The 16,383-nt window shown below is 45.5% G+C and overlaps 1 protein-coding gene across 3 annotated transcripts in view; it reads right to left on the bottom strand.

Moving 5' to 3' along the window:
• Positions 1-16,383, bottom strand: part of SMOX (spermine oxidase) — a 77,117-nt gene that overhangs the window by 21,806 nt on the left and 38,928 nt on the right. For all 3 annotated transcript variants that reach the window (XM_058193302.1, XM_058193301.1, XM_058193303.1), the window contains exon 2: positions 6,733-6,967. In XM_058193302.1, coding sequence (XP_058049285.1) covers positions 6,733-6,940 — 208 coding nt within the window. In that variant the 5' untranslated portion in view covers positions 6,941-6,967. The remainder of the gene's footprint in view (positions 1-6,732; positions 6,968-16,383) is intronic.

Below are 16,383 nucleotides of genomic sequence, written 5' to 3'. Positions count from 1 at the left end.
TTGTAAGAAGAGATTGTACTGAATGGTATACGGTCTCCTGCTTGAGCAGGGGGTTGGATTAGAAGACCTCCAAGGTCCCTTCCATCTCTGTTATTCAATTCATTTATCAAATTAACCAGTGGAACAGCTTGCCACTTGAAGTTATGGATGCTCCATTACTGGAGGTTTTCAAGACGAGACGGGACAGTCATTTGTCTAAAATGGAACAGGTCTCCTGCTTGAGCAGGGGCTGGACTAGAAGACCTCCAAGGTCCCTTCCAGCTCTATTCGGATTAACGGATTAACAAGAGTGGGAAGGGACCTTATAGGTCATCTAGCCCAACCCCTTGCTCCGGCAGGAGACCTTACACCATTTTTAACAAATGGCAGCCCATTTGATCGATCGATCGCTCTAACAGGATGGATTGATCGAAGCCTGGTGCAGGAAATAGCCAGGCTTCTGCCGGTCCTGGGTGCGAGCTACACGATGAGTTGCCACCCGCTTCTCGAATCATGCCAAGGCGAGAAAAAAAAAAAGGACCCATCATTCTCGTGAGAAAGCCGGAGAAATCGTGCCAATTCTCAAGCATCGTTCTTGCCGGGCAGCGATGACGTCCCAGCAGTTCATACATATAAAAGCAAAACCAGGAAACATCGCACAGGTGTGTTGACAGAGGCGATGGTCCTCTAGAGAGTTGGACCTTGAAGGACTTCCGTCCTCTCTGGCAGAATGCCCCAACTGGGGTCTATTTTTGACTCCGGCGTTTTGGCCACCGATGACCCACTTCCCGTTCCAGAGTGGTGGCCAAGTGTCGGACAAAGTTCTCAATTGAAAAGGCGGATGCTGGACTTGTCACGTTTCCTTTCTTTCCCCCCGTCTCCCCACCCCACAGAAGCTCTTCAGATGCCTCCTGGTTTAATGTACTGCCGGGTGTTGATTAACTCAACGGGAGACCATGAGGTCCCGTCATCAAGAGGAAACGAGGAGGACAAGCTGAAGTTCTCCCAGTTAATAAAACAAGCCGGGTTCAAATCCAGCACGGAAAGGAACCGATTCCACCCAGCGGTGGGATCCTGGCGGTTTAACCACCAGGTTCGCTGATCGCGCGCTTCGCTGCGTGCGCAGTTTTACGAAAACTTACTGTCAGTTTCGGAAGGCAATTTTCTTTTTGCTTCTTAACTGCCACATATTTTAGCTGGGGAAGTAAGGAGGGGGTTGTTGTTGGAGCGGTAGAAAGTTAGTCATAACAACATTCCGTATTCAAGGACTTTTGCCTGCGTCTGATGTCGACTGCCTGAAGATTGTATCCAGTTGAGTGTGAAGAGTTGGTTGGACAATGTGATGAACTTGTGGGTGTGGGGCAGGGCTGTGAACTGTCAACTGGGTGCGGAAAACCTGGAAACTTTCGGTTTCGGGTTTTCCCAGCTGTGCCAACGTGACATCTCTAATAAAGCCTCAGAGCCTTATTTTGTTTGGAGTGTTCCTTGGAACCCTGACATTTACTTCCACGTTACTGCTGGGGAGTAACATAGCTGAGACGCGGCAAGCCGTTCTGCCGCGTGAATCAGCTGAGAAGATATAGGTCAGTAAAGCGCAAGGCCAGGCAGGAAGGCCCACCTGATCATCGGACCGAACCGGTTCGCTCTCAACTGATCGTCGGAGCTACTGGTTTGCTCGAACCTGTTCTGTCTCCTTCCCCACTTCAGACCCATGAGCTGGCCTTCAGCCAGTGGATTCACGGCTCTTATCAGTCCTGGCAGAGAAATCGCAGCTGCCTGCCAAAGTTCAAACAAATGACTCACATAGCAAGACTTTCAGCTCTTTTTGAAACGGTTCAGCTAAACTTTTGCTTCCCGTGGAGTGAGAGCAGTCCCAAAGCTCCTTATATATCCTGTGGGGTGGGGCTCCTGCCCCACCCTTCCCTTTGATGACACCGCCTCTCTAATCTTCTGAAGCGCGGGTCAAGCCAAGCTTGATTATTATTATTATCAGCTGGGTCTGAAGGCGTAGCCTGGGGAAGGGAGGAATCAGGGGATGACGGCCTCATTATGTCCTCCGACTGGTCTGGTTCTGGCTCCTGGAGCCGAGCCACAGGAATCGGTGCTCCCGAGGTAAGCCTTACCGGCCCTTCCCCCTCGCTCTCGGAGTCACTTTCGGGCATGGGGCCAGGTTCGGGGGCTGGAGTCACAACAGAACTCGTCCGAACCGGTAGAATGTCACCTTTGATTCCAGCACTCCTATCTCCTTTACAGGTATAGCTTAGTCCTCGTCTTACGACTACCACTGAGTCCCAAAAATTTCTGGGGCTAAGCGAGACAGATCTTTAACAGATTAACAGACTTGGAAGGGTCTTTGAGTTCCGCCTCATTTTAGGACCTTTCCAGCCACTGTTGCTAAGTGAATCGCTGTCGTTGTTAGGTTAGGAACAATGGTTGTTAAGTGAATGCGGCTCTCCCATTGACTTTGCTTGTCAGAAGGTCGCAAAAGGGGATCACGTGACCCCAGGACACTGCATCCCGTCATAAACATGAGTCGGTGGCCAAGCGTCTGAATTCTGATCACGTGACCCTGGGGACGCTGCAATAGTTGTGTGGAAAAATGACACTTTTTTCAGTCCGTAACTGCAGACAGTCACTAAATGAACTGTTGTTAAATTGAGGACTACCGATATTGCTCGGCTTACAACCATTCGTTTAGTGACCGATAGCGACTGTTCAAAGTTATGACAAACTGTATCACTCGGCCCTGCGCATTATGAGAATTCTTAGGCCCCATTGAAATGTCCAACAGGCCAGTTTCCAAAGCAGTTAGTCCTCAATTTACAATTATTCGTTTAGTGACCGAGGTTACAATGGCAGCGAAAAAAGTGACTTACGACCAGTTTTTCACACTTGTAATCGTTGCAACATCCCCATGGTCATATGATCAAAATTCAGACGCTTGGCAACTGATTCATATTTACGACCGTTGCTGTGTCCCCGGTTTATGTGATCCTCTTTTGCGACCTTCGGACAAGCAAAGTCCAGGGGTAAGGCCAGATTCGCATAATGACCGTGTTACTAACTGACCAACTGCCCTTCATTCCAGTTCACAACTGTCTCAAGAAAGTTCGCAAGAACGGGGCAAAGCTCACTTCACAATTGTCTCACTTAGCAACAGATGTTTTGAGCTCCGTCGCGGCCGTAAGTCGAGCAACACCCGTATAGATCTTTTTTAACCACTCCGATTTTATTGTGGTTCATTTTTAAATCTCACCCGTCCTGTTAACATATATCCCAAGTTCATGTATGGTATGCCGTACTCTCAGAGGTGGCATTCAGAAATTTCAGACCGGTTCGCCCGAACCGGTAGCAGAAATCGCAGGTGGGCCTGCCTGCCTACCCAGGCTTAATAACAACAACAACAACAACAACAACAACAACAACAACAACAGAGTTGGAAGGGATCTTGGAGGTCTTCTAGTCCAACCCACTGCCCAAGCAAGAAATCTTACACCACTTCAGACAAATGGTTATCCAATATCTTCTTAAAAACTTCCAGTGTTGGAGCATTCACAACTTCTGCAGGCAAGTTGTTCCACTTATTGATTGTTCTCACTCTCAGGAAATTTCTCCTTAGTTCTAAGTTGCTTCTCTCCTTGATTAGTTTCCACCCATTGCTTCTTGTCCTCCCCTTAGGGGCTTTGGAGAATAGTTTGACTCCCTCTTCTTTGGGGCAGCCCCTGAGATATTGGAAGACTGCTATCATGTCTCCCCTAGTCCTTCCTTTCATTAAACTAGACATATGGAGTTCCTGCTACCTATGTCTCAAGCCCGTGTATGATATGCCATTCGCTCAAAGGTGGCATTCAGACAGTTTGGACCGGTTTGCCCAAACCGGTTGCGGAAATCGCAGCTGGGCCCGCCCAGGTTTTAATGCCATCGTATTTAGGCACATTTTTTAGTCACACGCATGGGTGTAAGCCGCACATGCAAACAAAGCGTGTGTGCGGAAGGCTGTGCGCACGCGTGGATGAAGCACGTGTGAGCACAGCCAGCGCGCGTGCACGCGCACTCTCACATTTGTGAACCGGTAGGGAAGGTAAATGAAAACCATCCTTGCGAACGCTAAATAAATAAATCGATAGATAAAACACTCAGATAAGGAGCAATGGGGCGAAAAGTGTCCACGGTTGTCACGGAAGAAAGAAAAGCCAGCCAGTTGTGATGCTCTTACATACGACGCGAGTGGGTTTTGTGGCCTTTTGCTCGGGTTATTTTTCTCTTTTTCAAAAACAAAAACAAAACTTCTCTACCTGCAATGTCCAGAAGGACTATGTGTCAGCTGAGGACAGGAAACAAAGAAGAAACGGGCTCTGCTCGTTGAGGATTTAAATCACAATTAATTGCTCCGTTGACGCAAGGATTGTTTGTTTTTGCCAAAATTGTCTCCACGCTTCTCTCCAGACAACGTGGTGCTATTTATAGAGCCCCCTCAAAGACGGAAGAGAAGGTATTTATAATACCGACAGACGGCCAAACAAAATCGCAGAGCCACATCTGGCCGGGGTTGATGAAAGGTAGGAGAACTTGGCGGGAGAAAGCAAGAACTTCTCGCTCGACCTTCGTCGCGCGAGACAGCGGAAGAGCCTTTGGACGCGGGGAAACAATGGCAGGATTGCGTCCAGAAAGATGTCAGAGGAAGGGTAAACTGAGGCAACCTGGCCCCAGAAATAGAACCGGTCAAAAGAGCATACAGACTTGACCAGTGATGAAATCTGAACCGGTTTGCTATCAAACCGGTGAGCCAAACACACGTGCATGCGCAGTGCGTATCAAAAGGAGGCTTGGGAAAGTAAGTAGAACAGCAAGGAGGGATCAGCTGTACTGCACGATTTAGTTTCGCTAGAAAGCAGGATTTCCTGCTTTCTAGCGAATATAAATCGTGCGACACAGCTGATCATCGGAAATACAGGTTCGAACGAACTGGTAGCATTTTTTTAAAATACTGGTTCACCCAAACTGGTAGCTTTTATTACTACTGGTTCAACCAAACCAGTAGCTTTTTAAAGTACCGATTCGACTGAACTGGTAGCTAACTATTGGTTCGACCAAATCGGTAGCTTTTTTTTTTACTACCAGTTCGCCCAAACTAATACTTTTTATCACTATGTTCGCCCAAACCATAGCAAACTGGTAGCAAAGCTGGCTGAGGAACTCTGGAAGTTGAAGTCCACAAGTCTTAAAGTTCCCAAGGTTGGAGACCCCTGCTATAAACTAATAAAAAAGAGAAATCCAGCAACTGTTTTTCACGCTTACAACCTTTCCCCCATGGTGTCACGTGATCAAAATTCAGACAACATTTATTTATTTATTTATTTATTATTCATATTTATATACCGCCCTATCTCCCGAAGGACTCATAGTTATGACAGGTTGCAATGTCCCGGGGGTCACATGATCACTTTTTTTGCAAACTTCCAACGATCAGAATCAATGGTGAAGCCAGGATCATGTCTTTAAGAGAATCTGAAGGTGAATTTGAATTCCTATGGCCTCATGCATCCATTTCCCCTTTTGATCCTCACATCCATCAACTAAAAAAATTATCATCAACTTTAAGGTTACTAAGAGTCCTTTACCATATACAGATTTGTCCAATTTTCACACACACACACATAATTTCACAATGATGAAGGTACTGGCACAGAAATCAGGAGACGGTGAATTCTAGTCTGCCTTAGGCATAAAAGTTGGCTGGGTGACTTTGAGCCAAATCACCAGGAGACGGTGAATTCTAGTCCCGCCTTAGGCCTGAAAGTTGGCTAGGTGAACTTCGGGCCAATCACCAGCCGCTGGTGAGTTCTAGTCCCACCTTAGCCATAAAAACCAGCTGGGTGACTTTGGGCCAGTCATTTTCTATCAGTCAACCCACCCCTCAGGGTTGTTGTGGGGAAAAGTAGGAGGAGGAGGAGTATTAAGTACATTCGCCACCTTGAGTTACTTATAAAGTAATAAAGATGGGATAAAAAATTTAATAAATAAATTTAATAATTTATTTAATTAATAATAACATAATAAATTTAATAAAATATTTTAAATCCTGCTTGAATCAGAACTGCTATGCTGGGGGTGGGGGGGAGGGGTCCCTCTGCAATCTCCGCATCCAGTCTCCATTATTGAGGATCACAGGATAACAGACTTGGAAGGGACCTTGCAGGTCATCTAGTCTAACCTCCTACTCAAGCAGGAAACCCTATGCCACGGTGTGGCTCAGGCTGTAAGAAGCCTGTTATTAAAACACAGCTGCCTGCAATTACTGCAGGTTCTAGTCCCGCCAGGTCCAAGGTTGAGTCAGCCTTCCATCCTTTATAAGGTAGGTAAAATGAGGACCCAGATTGTTGGGGGGGCGATAATTTGACTTTGTAAATATACAAATAGAATGTGACTATTGCCTTACACACTGTAAGCCGCCCTGAGTCTTTGGAGAAGGGCGGGATATAAATGTAAATAAATAAAATAAATAAAATAAATATGCCGTCTAATAACGGAATAACAGAAGAACAGAGTTGGAAGGGATCCTGTAGTCCAACCCTCTGTTCAAGCAGGAAACCCTGTGCCATCTAATAACAGAAGAACAGAAGAACAGGGTTGGAAGGGACCTTGTAGGTCATCTAGTCCAACCCCCTGCTCAAGCAAGAAACCCTACCCCATTACAGGAAAAAAAATCACCTTCCGATTGAAACCAAACATCCCGCGGCGCCGTCCCCTTACCGAGTTTCACGCTTTGGACTCTGCCTCCGATTCGATCCGACGCTTCGAGAACTGTCACATCCGTGAATCCGTTTTCTAGGAGGGTTTTGGCTGCCGAGAGGCCAGCTAGGCCTGCTCCGATCACTACTATTCGCGGCTGTCGTGCTCCTCGTGGGCCACTACTAAGAGGATCATCCGTACTCTCTGCCGATGTATCACCACTTTGCATGCCGTCCAAACTCTCTTTCTAATGAACCTGCCGAGAGATTTAAACAAAAACAAAACAAAATCCCTTCAGTGGATCCGCCGCACCAAAGGTCTCCCTCCTGTCCCTTAAGATCCCTTCCAATCCAGCTCTCGAGACTCTGGAAGAATCGTCCGAACGGCAGGATAAGCTGACCTAAAATCCTGCATCAGCCGGAATTTGCCGGGAAGCACCGAAGACCAGCCTGGAATAAAAATGCTTCAGACTTAAAAGAATGAAAAGCTTCAGAAACTACCCAGTGATCAAAAGAAGCATTTTAAGAGCGGGCACCCATTTTAAGATCTGGCATTTCTTTTTATAGATAAGTCGGATCTACCAGAGGGGCAATTTTGTGGTCGAAGGTTTTTTTTTAAAAAAAGAAAAAAAAACCAGACGCTGCCCCATGGATTGGTTTCTTGAGACCCACAGCAACATACTAAAAGATAATGGTTGCCCTCTTTTTTGGGGGGGTCAAGGACCCCACTGGGTCTTTGAAGTGATGGAGTTGGGGGTACCCTGTAAAAAACTGGCGGTGGAGCGAAGACAGAGCTGGCTGTAACCCCGAAATTAACAACGGAGCTCAGCAGAAGGAATAGGATAACATTACAACAACGAAAAATAGCGAGCCCCCTTGGTTGGTGGCTGGAAAAAAAAAGAGGGCTTTGAAGGAAATAAGGTAAATAAGGAAAGGCGGGTCCCTTTGGAATTTGGGGGGGGTGGGTCAAGAGTAGAAATGGATGGGTCATTACTGAATGAGATTGCTGAATGACAGCTGGTGGGGGAATTCTGGGAATTGAAGTCCACATACACTGACTGAGGACTTGAAATCCACACATAATGACTGGGGAATTCTGGGAGTTGAAATTCACACATAATGACTGGGGAATTCTGGGAGTTGAAATCCACACATAATGACTGGGGAATTCTGGGAGTTGAAATCCACACATAATGACTGGGGAATTCTGGGAGTTGAAATCGACACATACTGACTGGGGAATTCTGGGAGTTGAAATTCATACATAATGACTGGGGAATTCTGGGAGTTGAAATCCACACATAATGACTTTGGAATTCTGGGAGTTGAAATCCACACATACTGACTTTGGAATTCTGGGAGTTGAAATCCACACATACTGACTAGGGAATTCTGGGAGTTGAAATTCACACATAATGACTGTGGAATTCTGGGAGTTGAAATCCACACATAATGACTGGGGAATTCTGGGAGTTGAAATCCACACATAATGACTGGGGAATTCTGGGAGTTGAAATCCACACATAATGACTGGGGAATTCTGGGAGTTGAAGTCCAGCCATTTTAAAGTCGCCAAAACTTAAAAACACTACTTTAGGCCAATGCCGTCAAATTTCTTACACGCTGGATGTTGTTTTAGTAAGGGGGGGGGGGTGTATGCATGTACGCTTTTACACACATGCATATTACACACCAATACACGGATGGAAACACTATGCCACAGATTTGTCTTCTCTCTATATAGATAATATTGATAATTTGACAAAACTTGCTAAGAAACTGCCACGTAGCAAGTTTTTTTTCCTGGTTTTTTTTCCCCCTCCTTTTTTTCCCTAAAGAATCTGAAGCCATTAGAACAGCAAACTGTCTGAAACCATTAAGGAAGGAATTCGTGGGCATCTCCTGTAGATAAAGGCTTGATTTATACAACTAGACCTGGCAGGAAAAGATCTAACATACCATGTATACGTTCCCACTATTGTCCTCTGGGATAAAATGAAATAAATATTCATGTTGGCATCAAAACAGGGACCTTATCTGGTTCCTGGGAAATGGGGGGGGCACCTGGCCTGGAAGCATCTGGGATTTGATAAAAAAAAAAGTTTTTGACGCCTGCTTTAAAGTTCTGAGCAGAAGAACACCCTTAAGAGATTGTGCAGGTAATCCTCACCTATTAACTGACTTCATTTATGTTCTTTCTGCGCCAGCTCAGAAAGCTCAAACTACCCAAGGAGCTGCTGATCCAGTTCTACAGAGGAATTATTGAGTCTGTCATTTGCACCTCTATAACTGTCTGGTTCGGTTCTGCAACCCAACAAGAAAGACACAGACTTCAGAGGATCATTAGAACTGCAGAAAAAACAATGACTACCAACCTGCCTTCCATTGAGGACCTGGATACTGCAGGAGTCAAAAAGAGGGCCGTGAAAATATCTACAGACCCCTCACATCCTGGACACAAACTGTTTCAACTCCTACCCTCAAAACGACGCTATAGAGCACTGCACACCAGAGCAACAACTAGACACAAGAACAATTTTTTCCCGAACGCCAGATTTGCTGGCTGGGGAAGTCTGGGAGTTGAAGTCCTCCAGGCTTAAAGTTGCCAACGTTGGAGACCCCTGGTTTAGTGTGCATTTAAAGTCACAACAGCAGAGGAAAAAGTGGCATGGCCATGTTTCACACTTACGTCCGTTGCAGCACCCTGTGGTCATGTGATCAAAATCATGCGGCTTGGCCACTGATTCATATTTATGACGGTGGCAGTGTCCCGGGGGGGTCATGCGATCCCCTTTTTGTGACCTTCTTGACTGGCAAAGTCAATGGGGAAGCCAGATTCATGTAATGACCATGCGACTAACTAACGACTGCAGTGGTTCGCTTAACAACGATGGCCAAGTAAGGCCGTAAAGCTGGGGGCAAAACTCACTTAACAACTGTTTCAGAATTGGTGGGCTAAATTATGGTCGTAAGTCGGGGGCTATCTAGATAAGGTGGTTTGCACGCCCGATTTATACATGTTATAATACAAATTGTGGCTCAGACTGGTAAGACAGTCTGTTATTAACAGCAGCTGCTTGCAATTACTGCAGGTTCAAGTCCCACCAGGCCCAAGGTTGACTCAGCCTTCCATCCTTTATAAGGTAGGTAAAATGAGGACCCAGATTGTTGGGGGCAATAAAAGTTGACTTTGTATATAATATACAAATGGATGAAGACTATTGCTTGACATAGTGTAAGCCGTCCTGAGTCTTCGGAGAAGGGCGGGATATAAATGCAAATAATAATAATAATAATAATAATAATAATAATAATAATAATAATAATAATAATAATAATAATAATAATAATAATAATAATAATAATAATAATACAAAGGTGATAATACAAATTATTCCCTAGGTGCTAGCAGATTCCTTTTGATTTTTGCCACTCAGTCTCCAAAATTGTTTATTATTTCTTTTATTATTATTCATTATTGGCAAACCCCAGTCGTGTCACCCCCCACAGAATACTACGACCGTCTTAATATATGAATACATTCGAATTTTGATCACGCGTCAACAGGGGATGCTGCGGCGGTCGTTAAGTGTGAAAAACGGTCCTACGTCACTTTGTTCAACGTGGAACGGTCACTAAATGAGCGGTTTTAAGTCGAGAACCCCGTGTTGATCCGAGGTGTATAGCGCCGGTTTTTGTTCTGCCAGGGAAGATCTGGAAAACGGCCTGTGAAGCAAAGGGCCATCTCGAAAATAAACCTCAAGCTGTGAACGCTTGTTGTCGGATGACAGGAAATTACACAAATGGGGTTTTGGAGACACAGGACACGGCCTGGTTTCCTCCTCCTGTTTATGCCGTTCTTACTTACGAAGGAGACGTAAGCAAATGTCTGTGAAGATTTTCAGCCATCCAGGTCATGGATGTCCCAATGGTGTGTTTTTGTTTTTTTTCAAGAGGCAACTGGACTCTTCTTGTTTTTTTCCTTTGAAGACGTTTCGCTTCTCATCCAAGGAGCTTCTTCAGAGCTGATGGACTTTTAATCAGAGCTGAAGAAGCTTCTTGGATGAGAAGCGAAACGTCTTCCAAGAAAAACAAGGAAGGCCGGGGAAAGAAGGAAAGGAAAAGAGAAAGGAAAAGGGAAAGGAAAGAAAGGGAAGGGAAGGAAAGGAAAGAGGAAAGGAAAAAGGAAAGGAAGGGAAGGAAAGGAAGGAAAGAAAGGAAGGAAGGGAAGGAAGAGGAAAGGAAAAAGGAAAAAGGAAGGGAAGGAAAGGAAAGGAAAAGAAAAGAAAAGAAAGAAAGGAGGAGAGGAGAGGAGAGGAGAGGAGAGGAAAGGAAAATATCTATGGAGATTCTCAGTTATCTAGGTCACGGTTGTCCCAAAGGTATCACACTTAATGATACAACACTTAATGATAGTCATAGGATACAAATAAGCAATCAGGAAACAATCAATATCAGTATAAATCGTAAGGATACAAGCAACAAGTTACAGTCATAAGTGGAAGGAGATGGGTGATGGGAACGATGAGAAGATTAATAGTAGTGCAGATCTAATAAATAGTTTGACAGTGTTGAGGGAATTATTTGTTTAGCAGAGTGATGGCCTTCCGGGAAAAAACTATCCTTGTGTCTAGTTGTTCTGGTGTGCAGTGCTCTATAGTGTCGTTTTGAGGATAGGAGTTGAAACAGTTTATGTCCAGGATGTGAGGGGTCTGTAAATATTTTCACAGCCCTCTTTTTGACTCGTGCAGTATACAGGTCCTCAATGGAAGGCAGGTTGGTAGCTATTTTTTTCTGCGGTTCTAAGTATCCTCTGAAGTCTGTATCTGTCTTGTTGGGTTGCAGAACCAAATCCACACATACTGACTAGGGAATTCTGGGAGTTGAAATCCACACACACTAACTGGGGAATTCTGGGAGTTGAAATACACACATAATGACTAGGGAATTCTGGGAGTTTAAATCCACACATAATGACTAGGGAATTCTGGGAGTTGAAATACACACACACACTAACTGGGGAATTCTGGGAGTTGAAATACACACATAATGATTAGGGAATTCTGGGAGTTGAAATCCACACATAATGACTAGGGAATTCTGGGAGTTGAAATACACACATAATGACTAGGGAATTCTGGGAGTTGAAATACACACACACACTAACTGGGGAATTCTGGGAGTTGAAATACACACATAATGATTAGGGAATTCTGGGAGTTGAAATCCACACATAATGACTAGGGAATTCTGGGAGTTGAAATCCACACATACTGACTAGGGAATTCTGGGAGTTGAAATACACACACACACTAACTGGGGAATTCTGGGAGTTGAAATCCACACATAACGACTGTGGAATTCTAGAAATTGAATTCCACACATACTGGTGGGGGAATTTTGAGACTTGAAATCCACACATACTAGTGGGGAAATCTGGGAATTGAAATCCACACATAATGACTGGAGAATTCTGGGAGTTGAAGCCCAGCCATCTTAAAGTCACCAAAACTTAAAAACACTACTTTAGGCCAATGCCGTCAAATTTCTTACATACTGGATGTTATTTTAGTAAGGGGAGGGGGCATGTATGCATGTACGCCTTTACACACATGTATATTACACACCAATACACAGATGGAAACACTTTGCCACAGATTTGTCTTCTCTCTATATAGATAATATTGATAATTTGACAAAGCTAGCTAGGAAACTGCCACGTAGCAAGTTTGTTTGTTTTTTTTCCTTCTTTTTTTTCCTAAAGAATCTGAAGCCATTAGAACAGCAAACTGTCTGAAACCATTAAGGAAGGAATTCGTGGGCATCTCCTGTAGATAAAGGCTTGATTTATACAACTAGACCTGGCAGGAAAAGATCTAACACACTATGTATACGTTCCCACTATTGTCCTCTGGGATAAAATGAAATAAATATTCATGTTGGCATCAAAACAGGGACCTTATCTTGTTCCTGGAAAATGGGGGCACCTGGCCTGGAAGCATCTGGGATTTGATAAAAAAAAAGAAGTTTTTGACGCCTGCTTTAAAGTTCTGAGCAGAAGAACACGCTTAAGAGATTGTGCAGGTAATCCTCACCTATTAACTGACTTCATTTATGTTCTTTCTGCGCCAACTCAGGAAGCTCAAACAGCCCAAGGAGCTGCTGATCCAGTTCTACAGGGGAATTATTGAGTCTGTCATTTGCACCTCTATAACTGTCTGGTTCGGTTCTGCAACCCAACAAGAAAGACACAGACTTCAGAGGATCATTAGAACTGCAGAAAAAACAATAGCTACTAACCTGCCTTCCATTGAGGACCTGTATACTGCAGGAGTCAAAAAGAGGGCTGTGAAAATATTTACAGACCCCTCACATCCTGGACATAAACTGTTTCAACTCCTACCCACAAAACAATGCTATAGAGCACTGCACAACAGAACAACTAGACACAAGAACAGTTTTTCCCCGAAGGCCATCACTCTGCTAAACAAATAATTCCATCAACACTGTCAAACTATTTACTGAATCTGCACTACTATTAATCTTCTCATAGTTCCCATCACCCATCTCTTTCCACTTATGACTGTATGACTGTAACTTTGTTGCTGGCAATCCTTATGATTTATATTGATATATTGACCATCAATTGTGTTGTAAATGTTGTACCTTGATGAAGGTATCTTTTCTTTTATGTACACTGAGAGCATATGCACCAAGACAAATTCCTTGTGTGTCCAATCACACTTGGCCAATAAAAAATTCTATTCTATTCTATTCTATTCTATTCTATTCTATTCTATTCTATTCTATACCATTGACTGTTGCTAATGGTTGATTGAGGACCTGTATACTGCAGGAGTCAAAAAGAGGGCTGTGAAAATATTTACAGACCCCTCGCATCCTGGACATAAACTGTTTCAACTCCTACCCTCAAAACGACGCTACAGAGCACTGCACACCAGAACAACAACTAGACACAAGAACAGTTTTTTCCTGAACGCCAGCTTTGCTGGCTGGGGAATTCTGGGAGTTGAAGTCCTCCAGGCTTAAAGTTGCCAAAGTTGGAGACCCCTGCACTAAACGAGCTGTTGCAAGTTGGTGGCCAACTGATCTTCGGCTTTCCGGGCCTCTGGCACATGGGAGGATCAGCTGGCCGGCACGCATGTGTACTCTGGAAACCGAAAGAGCCTCTGGCGATGGCATGCATGCCCACATCACTGGTGTAGGGTTTCCTTTGTGAGCAGGGGAGTTGGACTAGATAACCTACAAGGTTCCTTTCAACCCTGTTCTGCTGATATTCCGTTATTAGATGGCACAGGGGTTTCTGCGCGAGCAGGGGGGGTTGGACTAGATGACCTACAAGGTCCCTTCCAAACCTGTTTTTCTGTTATTTGGTTATTAGATGGCGTAGGGTTTCCTGCTTGAGTCGACTAGATAACCTAAAAGGTCCCTTCCAACTCTTGTTATTCCGATATTCAGTTTATTTATTGCCTGCAAATAAATAAATAACTTTTCTCTCGCTGCCAAGAAAACCACGTGGATATATATATATATCCTGAAGGAATTCCGAGCTGAGCTCATCGCCAATCCCACTCTTCTAAAGCAAATGGATCACTTATTGAACCCAAAATAATCTAGACACACACACCCCCCAAATGCTTGCAGAAGAAAGCTGGCCCAAAAAAAAAAAAAACGAGGGGGGGGAAAAATCTGACAAATTCACATAACCAAAACCTGCCGCAAGAAGGAAAAAGAAAGAGAACTCCTTGAACCAGGTCAACTGACGTCACTTTTCTTCAGGATTCAACCAGCTGAACACACACGCACACCAGCCAAAGTACACAAGGACGTATGCAGCTTTGCACACAACACCAAGACCGAACTTGGCAGCAGCACAAACCCCTGTGTCTGTTTGGGGGTCGGGAGGGGGGGGGAGCGCAGAAATTGGCTCGTTTTCAAATCCCCACCCACCTTTTTGGACTCACACGGGTCTCCTTGGACCTGCAAAAGAGACAATGAAGTTGTGCGCTGCACCGAGGTTTTTCCTTTGTTCCCATTCACAGAAGAGCAAGAAATGTGTTTTTTGGAGTAGGGACAAACGCCAGATGTTCCTTCCACTTTTCTCCAAATTGCACGCACGCAAATACATGTTTTCTTTCATTTTCGCAGAAGAACAAGAAAAGTTTTTTTGTGGGGGGCGGGATACAGACGAAATCCAGCTGTGCTTTCCGCTTTCCCCCAAAAGGGCAAATGCTTGCCTTGCACGCATGCACACCAGTGGTAAAATCTGAAGCGGTTTGCCACCGGTTCGCCGGCCGCGCATGCGCAATGTACGCCAAACATGGGCTGAGTGTGCGCGCATGAGCCGTCTGCGCCAAATGCATGCTGCGATTGCACCAGGAATGAAATCCAGCAGGTTCTGACAGGTTCTGGAGAACCGGCAGCGGAAATTTTGAATAGTTCGGAGAACCGGCAAACGCCACCTCTGGCTGGCCCCAGAGTGGGGTGGGAATGGGGATTTTGCAGTATCCTTCCCGTAGGAGTGGGGTGGGAATGGGGATTTTGCAGTATCCTTCCCGTAGGAGTGGGGTGGGAATGGGGATTTTGCAGTATCCTTCCCGTAGGAGTGGGGTGGGAATGGGGATTTTGCAGTATCCTTCCCCCCAGAAGTGGGGTGGGAATGGGGATTTTGCAGTATCCTTCCCCCAGAAGTGGGGTGGGAATGGGGATTTTGCAGTATCCTTCCCCGTGGAATGGGGAGGGAATGGAGATTTTGCGGCATTCTTCCCGTAGGAATGGGGAGGGAATGAAGATTTTGCAGTATCCTTCCCCCAGGAGTGGGGTGGGAGTGGAGATTCTGCAGTAACCATCCCCTGGGGTGGGGATTTTACAGTATCCTTCCCTTGGAGGGGGGAGGGAATGGGGATTTTGCAGTATCCTTCCCCCAGGAGTGGGGTGGGAATGGAGATTTTGCAGTATCCTTCCCCCAGGAGTGGGTGGAAATGGAGATTTTGCAGTATCCTTCCCCCTGGAGTGGGGTGGGAATGGAGATTTTGCAGCATCCTTCCCCCTGGAGTGGGGTGGGAATGGGGATTTTGCAGTATCCTTCCCCCTGGAGTGGGGTGGGAATGGGGATTTTGCAGTATCCCTCCCCCAGGAGTGGGTTGGGAATGGGGATTTTGCAGTATCCTTCCCCCTGGAGTGGGGTGGGAATGGAGATTTTGCAGTATCCTTCCCCCAGGAGTGGGGTGGGAATGGGGATTCTGCAGTAACCATCCCCTGGGGTGGGGATTTTGCAGTATCCTTCCTTGGAGGGGAGGAATGGGATTTTGCAGTATCCTTCCCTTGGAGTGGGTTGGGAATGGGGATTTTGCAGTATCCCTCCCCCAGGAATGGGTTGGGAATGGGGATTTTGCAGTATCCTTCCCCTTGGAGTGGGGTGGGAATGGAGATTTTGCAGTAACCTTCCCCCAGGAGTGGGGTGGGAATGGGGATTCTGCAGTAACCATCCCCTGGGGTGGGGATTTTGCAGTATCCTTCCCTTGGAGGGGGGAGGGAATGGGGATTTTGCAGTATCCTTCCCTTGGAGTGGGTTGGGAATGGGGATTTTGCAGTATCCTTCCCCCTGGAGTGGGCAGGGAATGGGGATTTTGCAGTATCCTTCCCCCTGGAG

The sequence above is a fragment of the Ahaetulla prasina genome, chromosome 8, assembly GCF_028640845.1.
Source record: "Ahaetulla prasina isolate Xishuangbanna chromosome 8, ASM2864084v1, whole genome shotgun sequence".
NCBI lineage: Eukaryota > Metazoa > Chordata > Lepidosauria > Squamata > Colubridae > Ahaetulla > Ahaetulla prasina.
Note: the sequence above shows the minus strand (reverse complement) of the source record. Positions and strands in the feature narration are given on the sequence as shown.